Here is a 17553-nt window from a genome sequence, read left to right as displayed (position 1 = left end):
TAAGTGAATCTCTATATCCTTTTATTGGTAAATAAATTAGCCTGAAAGGCGTAGAGGTCCCCAAGTAGCAGCAGTAAGTTTTTAGAGGATAAATGATCATTAATATAAAATATTAGTGCTGCATAAATGTGGATGTATGAGAGGATTTTTCCTTCCATATTAGAGGTTCTCATGTTTAATGACTTGGCACTATGCAGTCTTAAAGTCACACTCCAACTATATTTTATTCTGCTATAAAAGAATTCCCAACGGTCTTTTAATCATGATTATGCAGTTTTTAGCCTATATCAAAAAGTCTGTGTTGTTTTTTAAGACATATTTTTTACAGAACAGCAGGTGGTCATTAGAAATGCACTTCTGGGTTGTGGCAGAAGTTAGCTTCCACTAATTTTCCATCTGCACTGTGTTTACACTCTCCTGTTAGCTTATAGCACCTCACTAGTCCAAGCTAACATTAGCATAGCAAGAAAATGGCTAGCAATATCAGAGCTATCCAGTCGTAAAGTTTTGAGTCAGATACCAGCTCAGACGAGGAAAATGAAGACCTTAATGGATCTATTTATCTGCAATGTAGACTTTGGCCCGCCTACAGCAACTCCTGCGTCAAGAACTTTTATCTGCTTCTCATCCACCAGGATTTGAATAAATAAATACTCAGAAATTCAGTTTTAATCTTAATTTATTTAGTATATATCCTCCATTGTGAGAAAAGTGCCCCAAAACCATGTTAAAATGCCAAAAACACAATTTTGATTAGAGTCAGTCTTTAAAGTCCCACTTTAACCATCTTTTTTCTATCGTTCCCAGCGATCTTTTAATTGTGATTATGAAGTTTTTGCCTAAATCAAAAGGCCTGTGTCGTATTTTTAAGACATATTTTATGCAAAGTGGCTCATTAGAAATAAAATTCTGGGTTGTGGGTGGGACCATTGACACAGAGCAACCCCACCCCCCTCCCCGCTACTGAGAGCTCAGTTTGTGCACTCACGCGCAAGCTTATAGCCTTAAACTAACGTTAGCAGTTGAAAAGTTTTGAGCAAGAATCTCAATTTGCTACAGTACAAGTGTTGAACGCTCATCGAGCAGACTTTGACATGCCCATTTCAGTAGCTGCGTCATTAGTCTGAGCATTTTTTCTAGAATCCAGTTTTCTGATCCAACAAGATTTGGTTTAAGAAATACTTAGAAATTAAGTTTTAACTGTTCATTATTTTATATCCTCTCTTAAGAGAAAAATGCAACACGAACATGTTAAAACACCAAAAAGAAGATTTTCCTTGGAGTGGGTCTTTAAGGAGTAATCTTGTCTGTTATTCACCCAGTGAGCCTAAAATGACCTCGTTTTGCCCAAAAGCTGTCATTCTCAGACTCAGCTGAAGCCTGACTGCATCACGGCAGCAGCTGAGCCTCTGAGAATCAGGAAGGTTTTACTCTCCTCAACTTGTCTTCATCTGCATACAGACAGGTTTAGGTTTTTAAACTTTGCTTTTTCACAGATGGTTAATTTTTCAGACACATATGGTTATGTTACATAACAAAAGCACTGATACCATTCCTGACATACATATTTGGTTTTCAGCAAAGCCTCCTTCTTGCACTCTTAGCATCTTAACCGATTAGGTAATGAGATTATCTTGGGTTTGTGCAAAAGTAACCTAGTTTTTAAGCTCTTTTTTTACATTTACTTGAAATTTTTATCTTAAACCTACAAAACTTCATGCAACATGATTCATTTTTATATATTATATATAAGGACAAGTTTGGCCATTTGTAGTAATGGTTTTACCTCTTCAATTAAGTTTTTTGCCAAACATTTTTGTTAGATACTCAAAAAAGTAAAAAAGTTTGAATTTTTTGTTTGGGTTAACAGCAGCCTTTCCTCTTCAGATCGATCATAAATCGAGAATTTTTGCAGCTGCGAGCTCCGCTGCTCCTCTGAGACTTGGTATTTGTACCAGTTTTCTGAAAAAGCACTGAAGAATTTCACATAATCTGCTCTAATATGTTTCCCTCTGCAGCATACTAAGAAGGCTTAATTGTCGTTTTCTCTCTCTGCTGGCTCTGCGTGCAGCGCGCGCTCCGATAGGGATTCAGCGAAGGGATTTGTCTAAGTGAACTAAGTTGATAATCATTGATCACACCTCTTCCTTCATCTGCCTTCTGCTAAGGAGCTGAGTTTTGTGTTGAAGTCTTAAGAAGTGCTGCCTTCCTGCGTCTGAGCACGGAGGCTAGTACAAATAGCTGACATGGTTAATTACCACTCTGAACTTGAGACGTGGCGAAATCTCAGCCAGACATCCGAATAGTGCTTAATTAAGTTCACATTTGATTACTGTGTTTCAACTAATAGGTTCTGCCCTTTTGGCTCAGTTCAGACCCAAACAGCTGCAGGCTGCACTGCTGTCCTGCAGGATTCGGCTCAGAACAAAGCTCAACTTGGAGCTGGAACAAACGTTCAGAAGGTAAACCAAAATAATCAAAGAAAAACTGTAACACATGTCAGAGGTTTTTGTATGAACAGGAAAATTCTTTGAGTTGTTTTTTCTTTCTTCTACTCCACACGACTCTGCTCTGAAAGTCGTACCTTAAAGGTTTCAATTTTTCTCTTTTCGTAGCATGAAAAGTGGAAATAATGCAGGAAAATCCTCTTTTCTCCTTTTCTTTGTCCTCTCCTGCTAAATCCCAGAACGTTCAGCCCACAATTGTAGACGTGGAGGACAGGTTTGTGCGTTGCTTCAAAACAAACCAATTGTCCAACATTTTGTTTTCTTTTCTTTCCTGCTTAAAAATAAGAATATTTGCATTTTTATGCTTCATTAATCCCTTAAAGGATTTTTGATGCATCCTTCTGTCAGAAATATTCAGTCATCCTCGATCTTTTAGTGAGAAAAAGTTCAAGCTTCATATCTGGGTGTAACTTTTCTCCTTGAAATATTTAAAAGCAGGATGGAGATTTATCCCGTCTCGCAGTGAAAAAGAATTTGGGATCTCTGCGCTGTGTGCTTCCCTTGAGAAACTGCTGAAGTGTTTTATTTTAGCGAGCACACGCTATCGTCAGTAGACTAAACTAGGTATTTTTTCCCATTAGGTGTTTAAACATTCACTGTGTTTTTAAATAACTTTGCTTTGCTTCACTGTGGCTTCATGCTGCCTGCAGCTTCAAAACACTCTGGAGTTTGGATGAAACGACCACAAAGGTGGACTGCAGGAACCAACAGATTCAGTTTGTTTGTTTGAAGCCAAGCAGCTATTTTCCTGTAAAAGAATTATGTACATGCCTAACGGTAAATCTAATGATTGCACAGCTATTTTCTAAAAAGCATTCTGCTTTTTTTAGTCTGTTAAGGGCAGACTTACACACATAGATATATCAGCATTAGAGAGCATCCGTGTAAGGTTATAAAGCTGTGATTCACTTTTTCTGGTTACTCAGTTGATATTTGTGCAGCTAAAAGTTTTGTTTAGAAGCTGTCCATTTTCTATCGCTCCCATTAACTCTACCACTGAGAACTTAAAGATTGGAATTGTGATGATGCAGCTTTTCAAGGTTGTTGATATTGTTTGGATCCACCCCAAAATGTTGTGCAGATTCCTCTCCAGAATGTTCTTTGGCGTATGCCATCGCACGAAGTTTAACACTAAATGGAATGAGTGTTTCTTGGTCATTGAAACACAACACAAATATAACACACACTCGGCGTCTGCACGACTGTGCGTAAGCCAAGGTGTGTCTTAAAGGAACCCGGCCACTGTTTCAGAGCAGCATCTAAAAGTAGCAAACACCTGTTAGACCCGGCGGCTACTGGAGACGGTACACAATTGGAAGATGTACGACTTTGGTTATATAAAATCTAAGTGTTTTGCTGAGGAGAAAGTGGAGCGTTTGTGTTAGCCTGAGGGTGGTGCTTGAAGCACAACCTCTTCCTGGAAGGGGCTGTCGTCACTTTGTGACATCACAATGTGAGAACCGGCTCTGGGATGGGCTGGTGCTCTGAGTGCAGGATTACTCTGAAATACATGAGCGGATTGAGGTTGTTTGTAGTGAGGAATGAACATCATAAAACACTTAAAAGCTCTAAAGTTGTTTTTTACATGGTATAGCCCAGGGGTCTGTTACCTTAAACAGTAAAAGAGCCAATTTAGCTTGTTTTCTATTTATCAAAACCTAATAAGAACCGCAAAGTCTTATTTTGATACAGCTGTGCATTCATTACAATGCATTTTCTTAATAATAAATATGAATTATGTTTCTTTCCTGGCATAAATAAAAACAGAAAAATAAACAAAAGCTAGCATTTTCTCAAGATGTGAAATTATTTTTCACATTTGACAGAAGCTCATTTGATTTCCTTTCAAAATAAAAGCCTCATTGGGCCAGACTGAAGCATCACACTATGGCTCTGGACAGCAGAAGCATATGTGCTTAAACTCATAAAATATCAGATTTCTTACCACATTTTTTGCTCAGTAGTATACACCTCAGTCATAATATTTTAAACTTAACTAATCTAAATAAAAATAACATTGTATTTATCTTTAGCCAAAGAACCACTATAGAGAGATAAAAGAGCCACTAGTGGCTCCACAGTCTCAGGTTGCAGTCACTTGGTATAGGCCCTTTAATCCTTGTGCTCTCTTATGGGGTCCAGATGACCCCACCCTATTTTGATGTGTGACCCCTCCCATGACAAAGGTGGAAAAGGTGGACAGGATTTCATATCTGCCATGGACAGATAAAAAAATAATTGAAAAAAAAGTTCTGGTGGGGTCCAGATGACCCCACTTATAATGCAAACACGCACATGCACAAGGGTTACGATAACATTTATCAGATTTTATGTCCTCTTTTGCGATGTGCTTGATAGTGCACACACAAATCCAAAGCTGCGCACAAATCAAGAATTACGCACGCACAAATTGGGTTGAGTCTATTTTCTCTCCGTAGAAATATAGAAAAAAACCTCGTCTGCACTATTTTTGCTTTAAGCAGCTCAAGGTGACAAACTTTTTTGTCTCAAAGATGATTGCTCTTCTAACTCTCACTTCTAAAAAAAAAGGTTGGAAACTTCGTGAAGTGTGTTTCTGAGTTATCAAGCTAGACACAGGATGTGCTTGAAGAATCTCATGAATATGTCCCAGAGATACCACACTTTGACATAATTGCTATATTCTTGTGCCGCGCGATGAGATAGGTTGTCTAGACCGGTGCTATCGACCAAACCCCCTGCTGCCATCAAAGATAATTGCAATCATTTGTGCTGATGGCATTCAATTTGCATAATCATTTTCATTCATCTCCAGGAAAGCAGTCGGCAGGAAGTATTTTTATCAGTATTTCTACACAAACTGTTGCATTTTGATGAGCTTTATTGTAATTTAGCTGCAGATGCCGGTGGATTCTTGGTTCTGGTGTAATGGCAGCATCACTGTGGCCAAACGTCTGTTTTTCAGTGAATACATTAAACACAGGTGGGCAATTTCAGCTCAGTGGGGAGTGCTCAGTTTAGGAAAAGTTTCAGTGAAATGTAAGCGTTCAGAAACAAAGTTCACCACCGACTTCCGTCTCACCCAGCTTGAAGTTTTTATTTGGAGTCTGGCCTCAGACACTCAGACTTGTGTGTGACGGGAGTCTGTAGTACCCGGTTGATCTCCAAGGGCCGGCCTCCAGCTTATTTATAGCTTTACTGTGGGTGTTGGAGGAAATGATGCAGCGGCTGGGGGTTAGACTTGTGTTTGCCTTTGGAGAAAACTCTTGCTCTGAGCTCATCCTGAAGGGCGAAAGGTTTGGTGCAGATGGCGAAGGATTTGTATTCTGGCTGCGGCCCAAATCGTTTTAGCACATTCTCAAATATGATGAAAGTACAAGAAGCTTATTGAGAGCATGTGTGACATTCCCCCTTCCCATCTCAATATTCCAGCCCTGCTCAGTGCTTTCACAGATCTTCAGGCCCTGCCCCGACCGAGCTGTAGTTCAAGCCCCACTTTTTCATGCTTTTTTCTCTCTCCGTGGAAGGTTTTTGCCACACATAAACAGTTTTGCAGATCAGTCACTGCTAACCCATGTGGCAGCAGAACTTCGGCAGCTTGAAAGGCTTCATTGGGCTCAGATGAAAGTGTGATTGGATCTGTGGCGAGCAGATCAGAGGGGTCACCATTCTCCGTTTAACACAACAAAAAATTGATTTACTTTCATTTTTGTTCTTTATTCTAAAACTAATTTGTCTTACAGTGGAAAAAACATTCCACATAAATAGTGATTTAAACTGAAAAAAGGTGGAACATTAATTAATAAATCATAACTGTGGTTTCAGAAATTGGATAGTGTGATTCAGCAAATCCCTTTTTTAATAAACCAACCCTTCTAGACACCCTCATTTTTCAGTCAGTGATTAAACAAAATTGCGTTGCAGAATAATTAAGTGTTAAAATCAGTTTCTGGAGACCAACATTTAATAATCCCAATACTGACATTTGCCTTAAATTATACAACATTTTAATTTAATGCCTCAAAACCAGAGATGCCTTCTGTCAGAACTTTTTTCTTGCTTAAGGACGGATATGTTTCTCTACATTTGCTCATTTTTTTCTATAAAAACATGATGTATAATCCTTCTTTTTTAGTGGTGATGTAAGTATATAATGCCTTTTCCTCTTAGATCCTTTGCTGTTCTTTACATGTCCCAGAGATGCTCCACTTCCTGTGCGGTAACCTTCTGACCTACTTTCTGCTCCTTAGGCTTCAGGTTTGGTCTAAAAATGTGGGATCTCCTCTCACAGACATGAGTGACAAATGGGTGTTTGTCTGCATCTAAATCAACAATTCACTCTAAAAGTTGTTGTCTGCTCCATTTGATGTTGATGCTTTAAAGAAATATTTTAAAAAAGATGAAAAGAGGGTAAAAATACTGTAACATGAGTGCGGTTGCTTTTCATGAATATTTAAAAGCTTTACTTATAAGAGGAAGGAAGTGACTCCTCTGCAGACAGAAACATTCGTGGATCCCAGCAGAATGAAGAGGAAGAGGAGTGGATGACCATATGTAGTGATGAAGTGATGTCATTCAGGTTAAGATTTCCTTCATTTTCTGCAAATACAGACAGTCTGTCCTCATCCCATCGTCCAAACTTCTTCTCTCGTAAACCTTTAGTTTGTTTTTGGAGTTTATATGCGGATTCCAGTCAATGAAAAAAATCTGTGTATAATAGAAATGTGAACACTCTTTTTAAATACACTTAAATATTTAAAAAAAGCTATTTGCGCCAAATGCAAAAGATTGGAAACAAATATGACTGTACATAAAATCTGGACAGAGTGAGTCCGCGAAACAAAGCTAATTCAGTCGTCTTTTTTATGTCATGACACGGACGCCACCATGTTGGAGCCAGACCACATCAGTATGATTGGTCAGAGTCAACGTGAGCTTGTAAGAAGGCCACACCCCCTAATAACTGAAAGGGAGTTTCACAAAATCTGTCAAACATTTCAAATGCTGGACATGAGCTCATTTATTTTTATTCATCTGATTGGCCAGTTTATAACTTGAATAACTTGCATTACAGAAAAACATGAAAAAATAATTAAGAAGAAGGTGTTAATATTATTCAGACAAATATAATGACTAAGCAATATCTGTTTATTTCTCAATATAAGTTGATGGGATTCTGGCTTCTTGGAGCCAATGGGTACTTCCTGTTTGGACCACAAGGGGAAGGAGGTCACATGGTCCAGTTCTCATGTACAGTCAATGATATGAACCAATGACTTGAAAAAATGCTGCAATGATCAGAACCAACAATGCCCACGGGATAAATTTGTTGGCATATTTTTATCTTGTAGGTAATTTTGTCTTGAAGTCGAGTCATGAGGTCAGGACTTAAAAACTTCTTTCTTGAATCTTTTCTGCACTTATCCTGATGAAGCCACTTGGATGAAATGTTTCATAAAAGAAGGTTTTAAGTCCCAGTGCCATGACTTCACTTCAAGACCATGGACATTTAAGCAATGGAAAATGAAAACATTTAATCAAATCCCAAATAAAAGAGGAAATGTGATTTAAATGGAATAAAAAAGTATTTTACAGGTAAAGTTCGTTTTTTTTTAAATCAGAATGGGCAGAATTAAATGTCTTGTGTGTGTGGGAAGCCTTTGGTGGTCACTCTGTAAACTTATTTGGCTTCAACTGCCTCTTGGGTAATTTGAAAATAAATATACAGTTCCTCCATTAAAGTTCCATGTATTTATACGCATTAGTATGGGTTGACAATCATTTATTGAAATAGCACATCAGTTTTTTTACCAACCTAACCATAAAATATGAATAATTTATAATTTTGACACGTTTGTCTTTCCTGATTTAATGTTAATCAACAAGAAGTTTCTGTTTGAATGAATTAAACCCACAATTTGTAAATATTTCTATAATACTCTGTGTGAGCTCCGTCTGGCACAGCAGCACAGGACAGTGTCTACACACTACTGTGAAGAAAAAGATTTATTGAACAACTGACACAACTAATCTTTACAGAACTGGCTCAGCTCCCTGAATCCATGCTCTTCTCTGCCCGACTGCTGAGGCAAAATCCCACCTTTCCACCACTAAAGCAGCTAAACACAAAGTCAGGTTTCATGACAGAAACCATTTGGCTTGAAGACCCTTTAGTCTTCTTCTGTGCAGCTTCTCAGTCTTCGACCATCTGGTGAAGCTTCTCACTTAAAATGAGTTCTTTGAGGGCCAACTTCTACACCAAATTAGACGATAAAATCCTAAAAAAAAGACCAATTTCCATAATATTAATAGGAATTTTGATTATTTGCATTGGAGATGAATTTCTTCTTCTTTTTTTTTTAACAGAAATTCTGTTGGTTATATTAATTGGTTGTATATAAAGAACTGGACTGAGCAAGTGTGATATCACTTGTACCAGCTCCAGCAAAATTAAGCCAAATCAGTCACCATTTTTCCGCAATACAGACATTGCCATGTTGGAGCCAAATGACGGTGATTGGTCTAAGTCTGTCTGAATCATTGACTGTATATATCGAATTGGACAGAGTGGCTGTGATGTCACCTACTGGAAACGCCCTACTTCCAGTTCCATCGAAATTAAGGCAATTCAGTCGCCATTTTTCCTTGATTTAAATGTGGCCATGTTGGAGCCAGACAACAGTGATTGGTCTGAGACTATATAAAGAGATCTGGACAGAAAGGATGTGATGTCACCCATAGGAAACACCCTACTTCCAGTTCCAGCGAAATGAAGCCAGTTCAGTTGCCATTTTTCTATGATACAGACGTGGCCATGTTGGAGCCAAACAACAGTCATTGACTATATACAGAGAACTGGAAAGAAAGGCTGTGATGTCACCCAGAGTAAATCCCTTACCTCCGGCTCCAGCAAAATTGGGCCAATTAAGTTGCCATTTTTTCCGCTATATAGATGTTGCAATTTGGAGCCAGACAACCCTAGTCAGGGATTTTCTATTTGAAAAGTGTAAAGGGAGTGGTCACTCTGTCCAATTCTCTATATACAGTCAATGGTTACAACCAACATTTCTTTTCACAACTGACACATTTTTTTCTGCTGTTTGTTAATCTAAATTGCTCACTCAAATCCTAATTTAAAGTGTAACATCCCTGGATAAGGCTACGCTAACTCATCATAAACCGTTAGAGAAGGCCTGAACATTAGAATCAAAGTTTGTGATTCCTGTTGACTTTTGAAGTTTAGTTAAAAGAAACATTTAGAAATCAGGGTCATTAAAGAGCAGATAACCCCTAAAACAAGATCCTTTTAAGGTGTTTTAAGCTCCCTTCAGCTAAGTTCTGGTTTGTTGTGTTTATGTTCACTTTCCCTCATTCCAAAAGATTGTTTGAAGGAGAAATAGAGGACATGACATCTAAACAGGAAGCTTTTTGAAGCTGCATCTCTGGCATCAGCCAGGGAAAGCTGCCCTACTTACTGCTAATGTCCCTGTTTGCTACAATTTTTTTCTAAAGGCTTTTCTTTTATTCTTTATTTTTTACACATTTTCTTTTTCTATTTGATGGAAAGAGGTTTTCTGTACAAGAAAAAGAGACTCTTGTATTTCTGTGCTCTTTTTTTCTGTCTCCTCCATCAAACGGGAGCTTTCCAGAACCTCATTAAGGCCTTTGAGGGCCACTACTGACTCTGAATACAAGAGACAAAGCTTTCTAATGAGATCTCTGGGATAAAGATCCTTGACACAAAAGGATTTGCTTTTTGTTAATTTTCTTCCTTCATTTTCTCTTGTTGCTTTGCCTCTTTCAGCCTCGAGGAGCTGCAGCCCAAAGCAGTTTGTGTGTAAGGACGGGGTGACGTGCATCTCCAAAGGCTGGCGCTGCGATCGTGAAAAGGACTGTCCAGATGGCTCCGATGAAGACCCTGATGTTTGTAAGTCTCTCAGAAAGTCCAACGCTGCAAAGAATCTGACAGATGTTAGATTCTGCTGCATCTGCTTGGATCAAAGACTGAACTTCAGCTGCCCAAGAATGAAGTTTTCTTAACTCTGATCTTTGGTCAGGTTTTAGTGTTTCCTGTAAAGATGAATGTGGAGGAATCGCAGATGTTGGAAGCTGAGAATTGATGAAGTCACATTTTTTAGTTAGATTCAAAGTTGGCGGCATAAAAGCCCTTTGCGTCAAGAAGAAGGGCCGCCCACTTCCTGGAAAGCAATCATTAGGATGTATTACTGTTGGTGTTGTTGGTATTATTTTACAAAGTGACTATTTACATGTAATTTTGTAAAATATGTGCATTGAGTGCTGAACTTTTTTCTTGGTCACACTTATTTTGAACACTGAAATATATGTGGTTAATTCTGAAATCTGTCCTTGGCCACACTTACTTTGTTGAGGGTTAGGGTCAGGACATCCCTGACCCGGGGGAAGGGTTAGGGTCATGATGACCCAGACTTGCTGGAAGAGTTAGGGTTGGAGTGACCCGCACTTGCAGAAAGGATTAGGATCTGAATGACCTGGACCCACAAGAAGGGTTAGGAACTGGAAGTCCCGGACCCGCAGCAAGGGTTAGGATCAGGATTATCCGGACCTGCTGGAAGGGTTAGAGTTGGAATGACCCAGACCTGTTGGAGGGGTCAGGTTTGAAATGACCCGGACCAGCAGGAAAGGTTAGGATCTGGATGTTCCGGACCTGCAGGAAGGGTTAGGGTCAGGATGACCCAGATCTGCTGGAAGTGTTCGTGTCTGGACATCTCTTACCCGAGGGAAATTTTAGGATTGGGATTATCTGGACCTGCTGGAAGGGTTAGGGTCGGAATGACCCAGACCTGTTGGAAGGGTTAGGGTTGAAATGACCCGGACCGGCAAAAAGGGTTAGGACGTCCCGGACTAGCAGGATGTGTTGGGGTCAGGATGACCCGGACCCAAAAGAAGGGTTAAGGTCAGGTTGACAAGGACTCACAAGAAGGGTTAGGGTCGGGATGACCCGGACCCAAAAGAAGGATTAGGATGACCTGGACCCACAGGAAGGGTTAGGGTTAGGATCACGACTTCCCGGAGGGGAGGAAGTGTTAATTGAGGGAAATTAGTATTCCACCACCAAAAGCAGTGGAATTCTGATGTATTGGCCATCCTTCAGTCCTGAAATCCAGATTCTACAACCCCACTCACAGGATTTCTCAGACCCTGTGGAAGGGTTAAGGTCAGGACATCCCGGACCTGGAAGAAGGGTCCGAGCGAAGGGTTCCGACCCCCTTCTATGGAAGTTGGGCGGTGGACGGTCCATCTCAAAGTAGGCATTGCCCCTTCTTCCCCTTGGGTTTTGCTGGAAGGTCTGTTTTCTTCCCCTTTCTGAACAGACCAGTATCCATTCACCATTCATGATTTGGATTTTTTTCTTATCTCCTTTGCTATCCCACTTAAATAAGATTCAAATTAAACATATATATGTATAATATTTTTCTATTTTGTTAATTTTTTTGTGTGTGAAAAAATGATAGAGTCAAATTAGAGTACAAAAAAATAAACAGGCGTTCAGTAGAGTCAAATGTAGCATGCTACAGCGACGACGTTTCGCCTGTGTTCAGGTCTTCCTCGGGCCTAAACGGCACGCTGTAGAATTTCGCAGGTTTTTTTTTTTTTTTTTGCATCTTGATAGATGTTGCCTCTTCAAAGAGGTTAACAAATGCAACCTGCAGGTGAACAGGTGCACTCCATCAAATTCACCAGATCATGTGACACTGCAACAGCAATGGCAGCTAAAAGTTGAATTCATTGGTGAAAAGTCCGTTTTGTTTGAACAGTTTCACTGCTAATCTATCAGCGTCTCCATTTATCCAAGACGGCATGTTGAAGCAACAATTTCAGCATTAATGAAAATGTTTCAAAACGGAAATGTGTTCATGACCCATGCTGTGATTAGACCACATTCCAGATAAATTCAGCTGGAGGGGACAGTGAAGGGAGGTTACTGTGTTGTGGGTTTTATTTGCCTCAGGATAATTAAAAAATCCAATCTTTTCAGGTGCAACGGATCATATTGTTGTGATTTATACGCTGACGGAGACAGATTCTGATAATAAAGATTGTTTGAGAGATTTAGCTTAAACAAACACGGGATGAGACAGTACAGATTGAGGAGACTACTGTACTGACTGTTTTTAGAGTTTATAAAATTTGTCTCAAATGATAGAAAGAGGAGGGTAAAGATGTATGATGTAACTGCACTTTTAGTGTTCAAATTTTGAATTATTTTAACTTGAATTTTGGAATAAATAGAGTTTTTAAAATGTGATTCAACTCTTTACCCATGTACCTATAGCTTTGTTTTTGTTAAACTAAGGCTCCAATCGGTGAGTTTTATGTACCGGAATATGGTTTTCTTGAACAAATCAAACACACTGGAAAAAAAAAATATTTCCTGTTGAAACAAATGCTTAAATAAATATATTTTTATCTCTCAAACAAGCTTTGGTAGCCAGAAGTTCCAATGTTTTTAGTCTTTTATATAATGCCTCCAGTTATCTTTTGATCTATTTTCAAAGTGTTCCCAGTGAACTTTTAATTATGATTATGACATTTTTAGCCAAAATGAAAAAACCTGTCGTTTCGAATTGCCACCCTACACCCTAATTGATAAAAAACTATAGTGCTGGACTATCTAGTGCCCAGGATTTTTAAAGCAAATCGGAAACTATGGTCACTATTTTTTTCTTTTAAAAAGCAAGTACAAATCACAGATTTCACAAAGTGAAAATCCAATCAGTGCAAGCGTTTTATGACATCTATTTGTGACTCCACTGTGTTCTGATGATGAAAACTTTGATGGTTATTAATTTTATTTTGGCAAAAAATATTCAAATGCAATGCATTACGGTCTATATTTGCCATTGTAGTGAGCATCGATATACACACTGGTTTTTCGCAAAGACTTCTGGGTAATTTAAAGGGCACTCAAGTTTGGAATTGTAAATTCGATTGAGTGAATTCTTTGATGCATGTAGGGGTGAGCTAAAACAATTCTGTCAAATCAGTGCCATAAAGACATTCTACAAACAAATAAATTGGATTCTTGCTGCTTAGCCCCAAATATTCATAGTTTTGACCTAAAGTTGCTCTGGATGTCTTTTCAGTTCGTCTGGCCCCACACAGCCAGAGCAGAGGAACAAAGACATGTTCATTCATCAAGTTAAAGGGGTCACGCTGCCACTAAACACTTCTGTCATGGCCTGTTAGGAGAATTACAAAGTTTATCTTTCCTTGGTAGATGTGATTTTCAAAACCACAGAGTCATGACACAAACCCCGTCTGAAAGAAGGAAAAGAAAAAGGAGCAGCTGCCGACTCAAAGTCTTCATTAAGAGCAGAGATGCTTTGAGGCGGGGTCCCTGCAGGGGGGTGCGAGGCAGGAGTGTCATTTTGGTCGGCCTTTGAAACTAAAATGCTTTGGTTCTGAAGGAGACAGAAGGCTGGGGGAGGTTGGAGGAACACTTTGTGGAAGTGTGGCTTTCAGGGGGTTTTGGCTGGAGCGGCGTGGAGGTGAGGACAGAGAGCTGCAGTCTGGATGCATGACACTGAATGAAAGGAAATGTGGAATCCATTAGAGATCACTCCCAGGAATGGAGAAACCTGCTGTTTTTAGGGCCCGCTCCTCTCCCCGCTGACATCTGTGGACTCGCCCCCACCTGAGTCTCTGTGGCCCCCGCTCCCAGACGTGGTGCCAGGAAGGGCTTTCATACATTTCCACAGAGGAGACAGCACCATAAATTTTCTAGAACCACAGCTGGAACTGCTGATGTCACTGACTTTGGGAGGGGCTAAAAAATAAAGAAAAAGAAAAAGTAGAATTTCCTGTTATAGAAATACTACTTGTTGGTATTGTGTAATTTATATAATTTGAATATATATACAAGTATGTAAGATTGTTTTAATTATAAAGGTCTAAAAGATTGATCACAGCACATTTATCATTTTTTTTTACATTTCCTAATCTTACCACACATTATGCCTTTTTTTTAGAAGTTTAAAAAAATGTCCTGAATATTTTCATTAAGATTCATAAAAAAAAAATTGAGGAAAAACCAACAAAAAATTGAGGATTTATCAAATGTCCTGTTAATTATTCAAAGCAGACTCGTAGATTTTTCATAAAGGTAAGTAATAGCAGTTTGTGGGCACAAGTTTGGTTTTTTTGGGAGGGGGGGGCTCATCTTTTCTAACAAAAAAAAAAAAAAAATTCACATTAGTCTTGAAATTTTTATCATATGACCTGCTAAATTTGCCATTAAGGGACTTAAAATATATGCATAAATGTATGACGTTTGTTCTTCTCTCCAATGTTGTATTTGAGCTCAGGTACATGTGTTTCCTTATGCTTTATTGCTGACATTGCAGCTTATTTAAAGATAATTATTGTGAAAATTAACTTTAATATTAGGGTAAACAATAATCAAACACTAAAACATATATTAATTATTCATTTTTATGAAAAAAAACAATTTTATGTATGTTTAGAATTATTTTATTAGCGTCCTGAGGCATTTTAGCTGAAAAAAATTGTTTTCTAGGACATAGTTTCTGCAGAGTAGCAAGAGTTCATTAGAAGTTCCTCTCTAAACTGTGGGTTGGACTTTGTGGAGCAACCCCGCCCCCCTTCCCCTCTCCATTGTTTGGAGCAGGAACTTGTGGCTCACCCAGTGTATTTTCTATGTCACAAATACGCTTTTTTAAAACTGCATTTTTTACCTTCACAACTTTTTAAATAAAAAAACACTCAGAAATGCAATTATGAGTTTAATTTTATTTATATATGTCCTCCATAATAGGAAAAACACCACCAGAACACGGACACCAAAAACACGAGTTTTCATCAGAGTGGGTCTTTAAGAGAACCCCAGTCAATGAAATTCCACTTTTTAGATTCACTCATGATTCCAGGAAACCTCTCACTGATATGAAACTTAGCAATTTTTAAACCATCTTGGGGGCAAAATAGGCCATTAGGGACAAAAATCTCTATGTTTTTCTAAACGTAATTAAAGACTGAATTCTTCTCCACCCCATAAAGCTTCTCCCTATCCCTACATTTAACCCTCCAAACAGAGAGATCTAAAAAAAAAAAATAGTGTCTTCAAATTCGGACGTTACTCCCTCTCGATGATGTCATCAAGAGTCGCCGGTTAGCTAAGGTAGCACGGAGCTGCCAGCCCTCAGAAATACATAAAAAACATTTAAAACAACCTAATGATTTATTGTTTCTTTAGCTGTTCTAAACTTCAGGACACTGCTTACTTAAGTTCACTTTTCGCAGATTATGACATAATCCAAAATGTGCCAATTCCTTTGGCTTGTCTGTTATTGAAACATAAAAAGCTGCTTAATGTGTTTTACTTCGTCAACTCTGATAATACATGAATCAATAAAACTTTAATATTTGAGTCATACAAGAGTCCAGAAATCTTTTTGTTGTTGTTTTCAACGTTCTGGTAAAAGCGTTTCTTGTGCAGCAGAAATAGTCGTTCATACGGGCAGTTTATCTTGTCGTTCATGTGAATGGCCTTCACAGCCGTCTTTGTTGGGATGCCGGTCATTGCTGGTGAAGTCCGCCACTGTCCAGTGCAGCTGCTTCACCCCGCTGTGTCGCCCTCACAACGCTGTTCTTTGTGCGCCGGACCTTCTGGGTCAGAGGGACACCCAAGGAGTCAAAACAACAAAACTGGGGCTGATCTGCCTTTCTAATCTCACACCAATTGAAGGCTTGTTTATGATAATAATAAATGAGGAAGAGTTTTACAGGTTCAGCTTTTCTTGCACAACTTTTTTCTACACAAAATCCTCCCGAGTGTTCACTTTGCAAATACTTCTACCTTTGCAGTTTCCTTTTATCCTAAAAGTCCAGACAGCAAACAAACCTTTTGAGAGTCACAACATCTTCTGCTGGTTTTGGAGGCTCAGCACACCTGGATAACCTGCTGCAGCTGTAGAGCAGAGCCCATAGGCAGACGGGAGGGAAGAAACTCCGGTTTGAGCTGATCACTGTGTTTCTAGACCTCTCACACCCACATGCTGTCATTAGCTAGCAGGTTCCCACCCACATCCCACACACTCCAGAACAGAACTGTCCAAAAAAACAAAGAAAATACCCAGTTTTTTTACATTTAGCTCGCAAGGAGTCAGATTTTCCTGTATTTTTTTTTTTAAAGAGAAACAGTTCTTTTCTGGACAGTCCCTCCTTCAGAGCTTTTTGTCTTTGTGCAGCATGGAAAACATTTTAAATAATATCTACCAAATGTTTATTAATCTTGAAAGCATAACAGCTAAAAACATGATGTATTATTAATAGAGATGGTTCTGAAAGTTGGAGGCGAAAGAGCAACATTACCCTCTGAAAGACTTTAAAGGGCATGTAATGGCGGTGAGAGTTTTTAAGACTTTTACTTCTTCTCGTTCCCTTTTGGGTAATTCTTGTATTTTTTTTTTTCATCTTGTCCTGCATCAAACTTAAGATTACTAGTTATGATTTGATTGGAAAATAAAAAATTAAAATTAAAAGAGATCCACATCCACAAATGATGTCGTCATCATTTCATAAATAGCTGTCAGGGATGGTGGTGGAGGACCCAAACGCAGGAGACCGGCTTGGTGACAGGAACTTAACACATTTAATAAAGTAACCAAAACATGACAAAACCCACGGAGAACCCAAAATGGTGACTGAACAGAACAGAGCAGATGACCCGACACTGAAGGACTGAAAACCAGACACTTAAGTACGCTGAGTGAAGACAGCTGTGGAGGATTTCACCTGAACATGGAGAGACTGACAGGAAAAACAGAACATGACTAAACCTAAGTATAGAATCTTCACTAATAGTCATTTTTGCACTTTTGCATATGAATTTATTAAATATGAAGTTAAAATCTTTTCACTAAATGCATCAATGGATGTTTTTTCAAGTAAATTAATTTGTGTTTTTCTAAGACAAAAAATGAATTTCCGTTTGTTTTTAGAGCAAGAAATCACGCTTTACTTTAAGAAATCTTACCTTTTTATTGTTCAGTTATTTTGATTGAAT

The 17553-nt window shown here is 38.8% G+C and overlaps 1 protein-coding gene across 3 annotated transcripts in view; it reads left to right on the top strand.

The window, feature by feature from the left end:
* LOC112145296 (low-density lipoprotein receptor-related protein 1) overlaps positions 1-17553 on the top strand; it is a 137746-nt gene that overhangs the window by 11446 nt on the left and 108747 nt on the right. For all 3 annotated transcript variants that reach the window (XM_036211862.1, XM_024270442.2, XM_024270443.2), the window contains exon 2: positions 10291-10413. In XM_036211862.1, the coding sequence (XP_036067755.1) occupies positions 10291-10413 (123 nt within the window). The remainder of the gene's footprint in view (positions 1-10290; positions 10414-17553) is intronic.

Source organism: Oryzias melastigma, linkage group LG5, assembly GCF_002922805.2.
Source record: "Oryzias melastigma strain HK-1 linkage group LG5, ASM292280v2, whole genome shotgun sequence".
Taxonomy (NCBI): Eukaryota; Metazoa; Chordata; class Actinopteri; order Beloniformes; family Adrianichthyidae; genus Oryzias; species Oryzias melastigma.
Note: the sequence above shows the minus strand (reverse complement) of the source record. Positions and strands in the feature narration are given on the sequence as shown.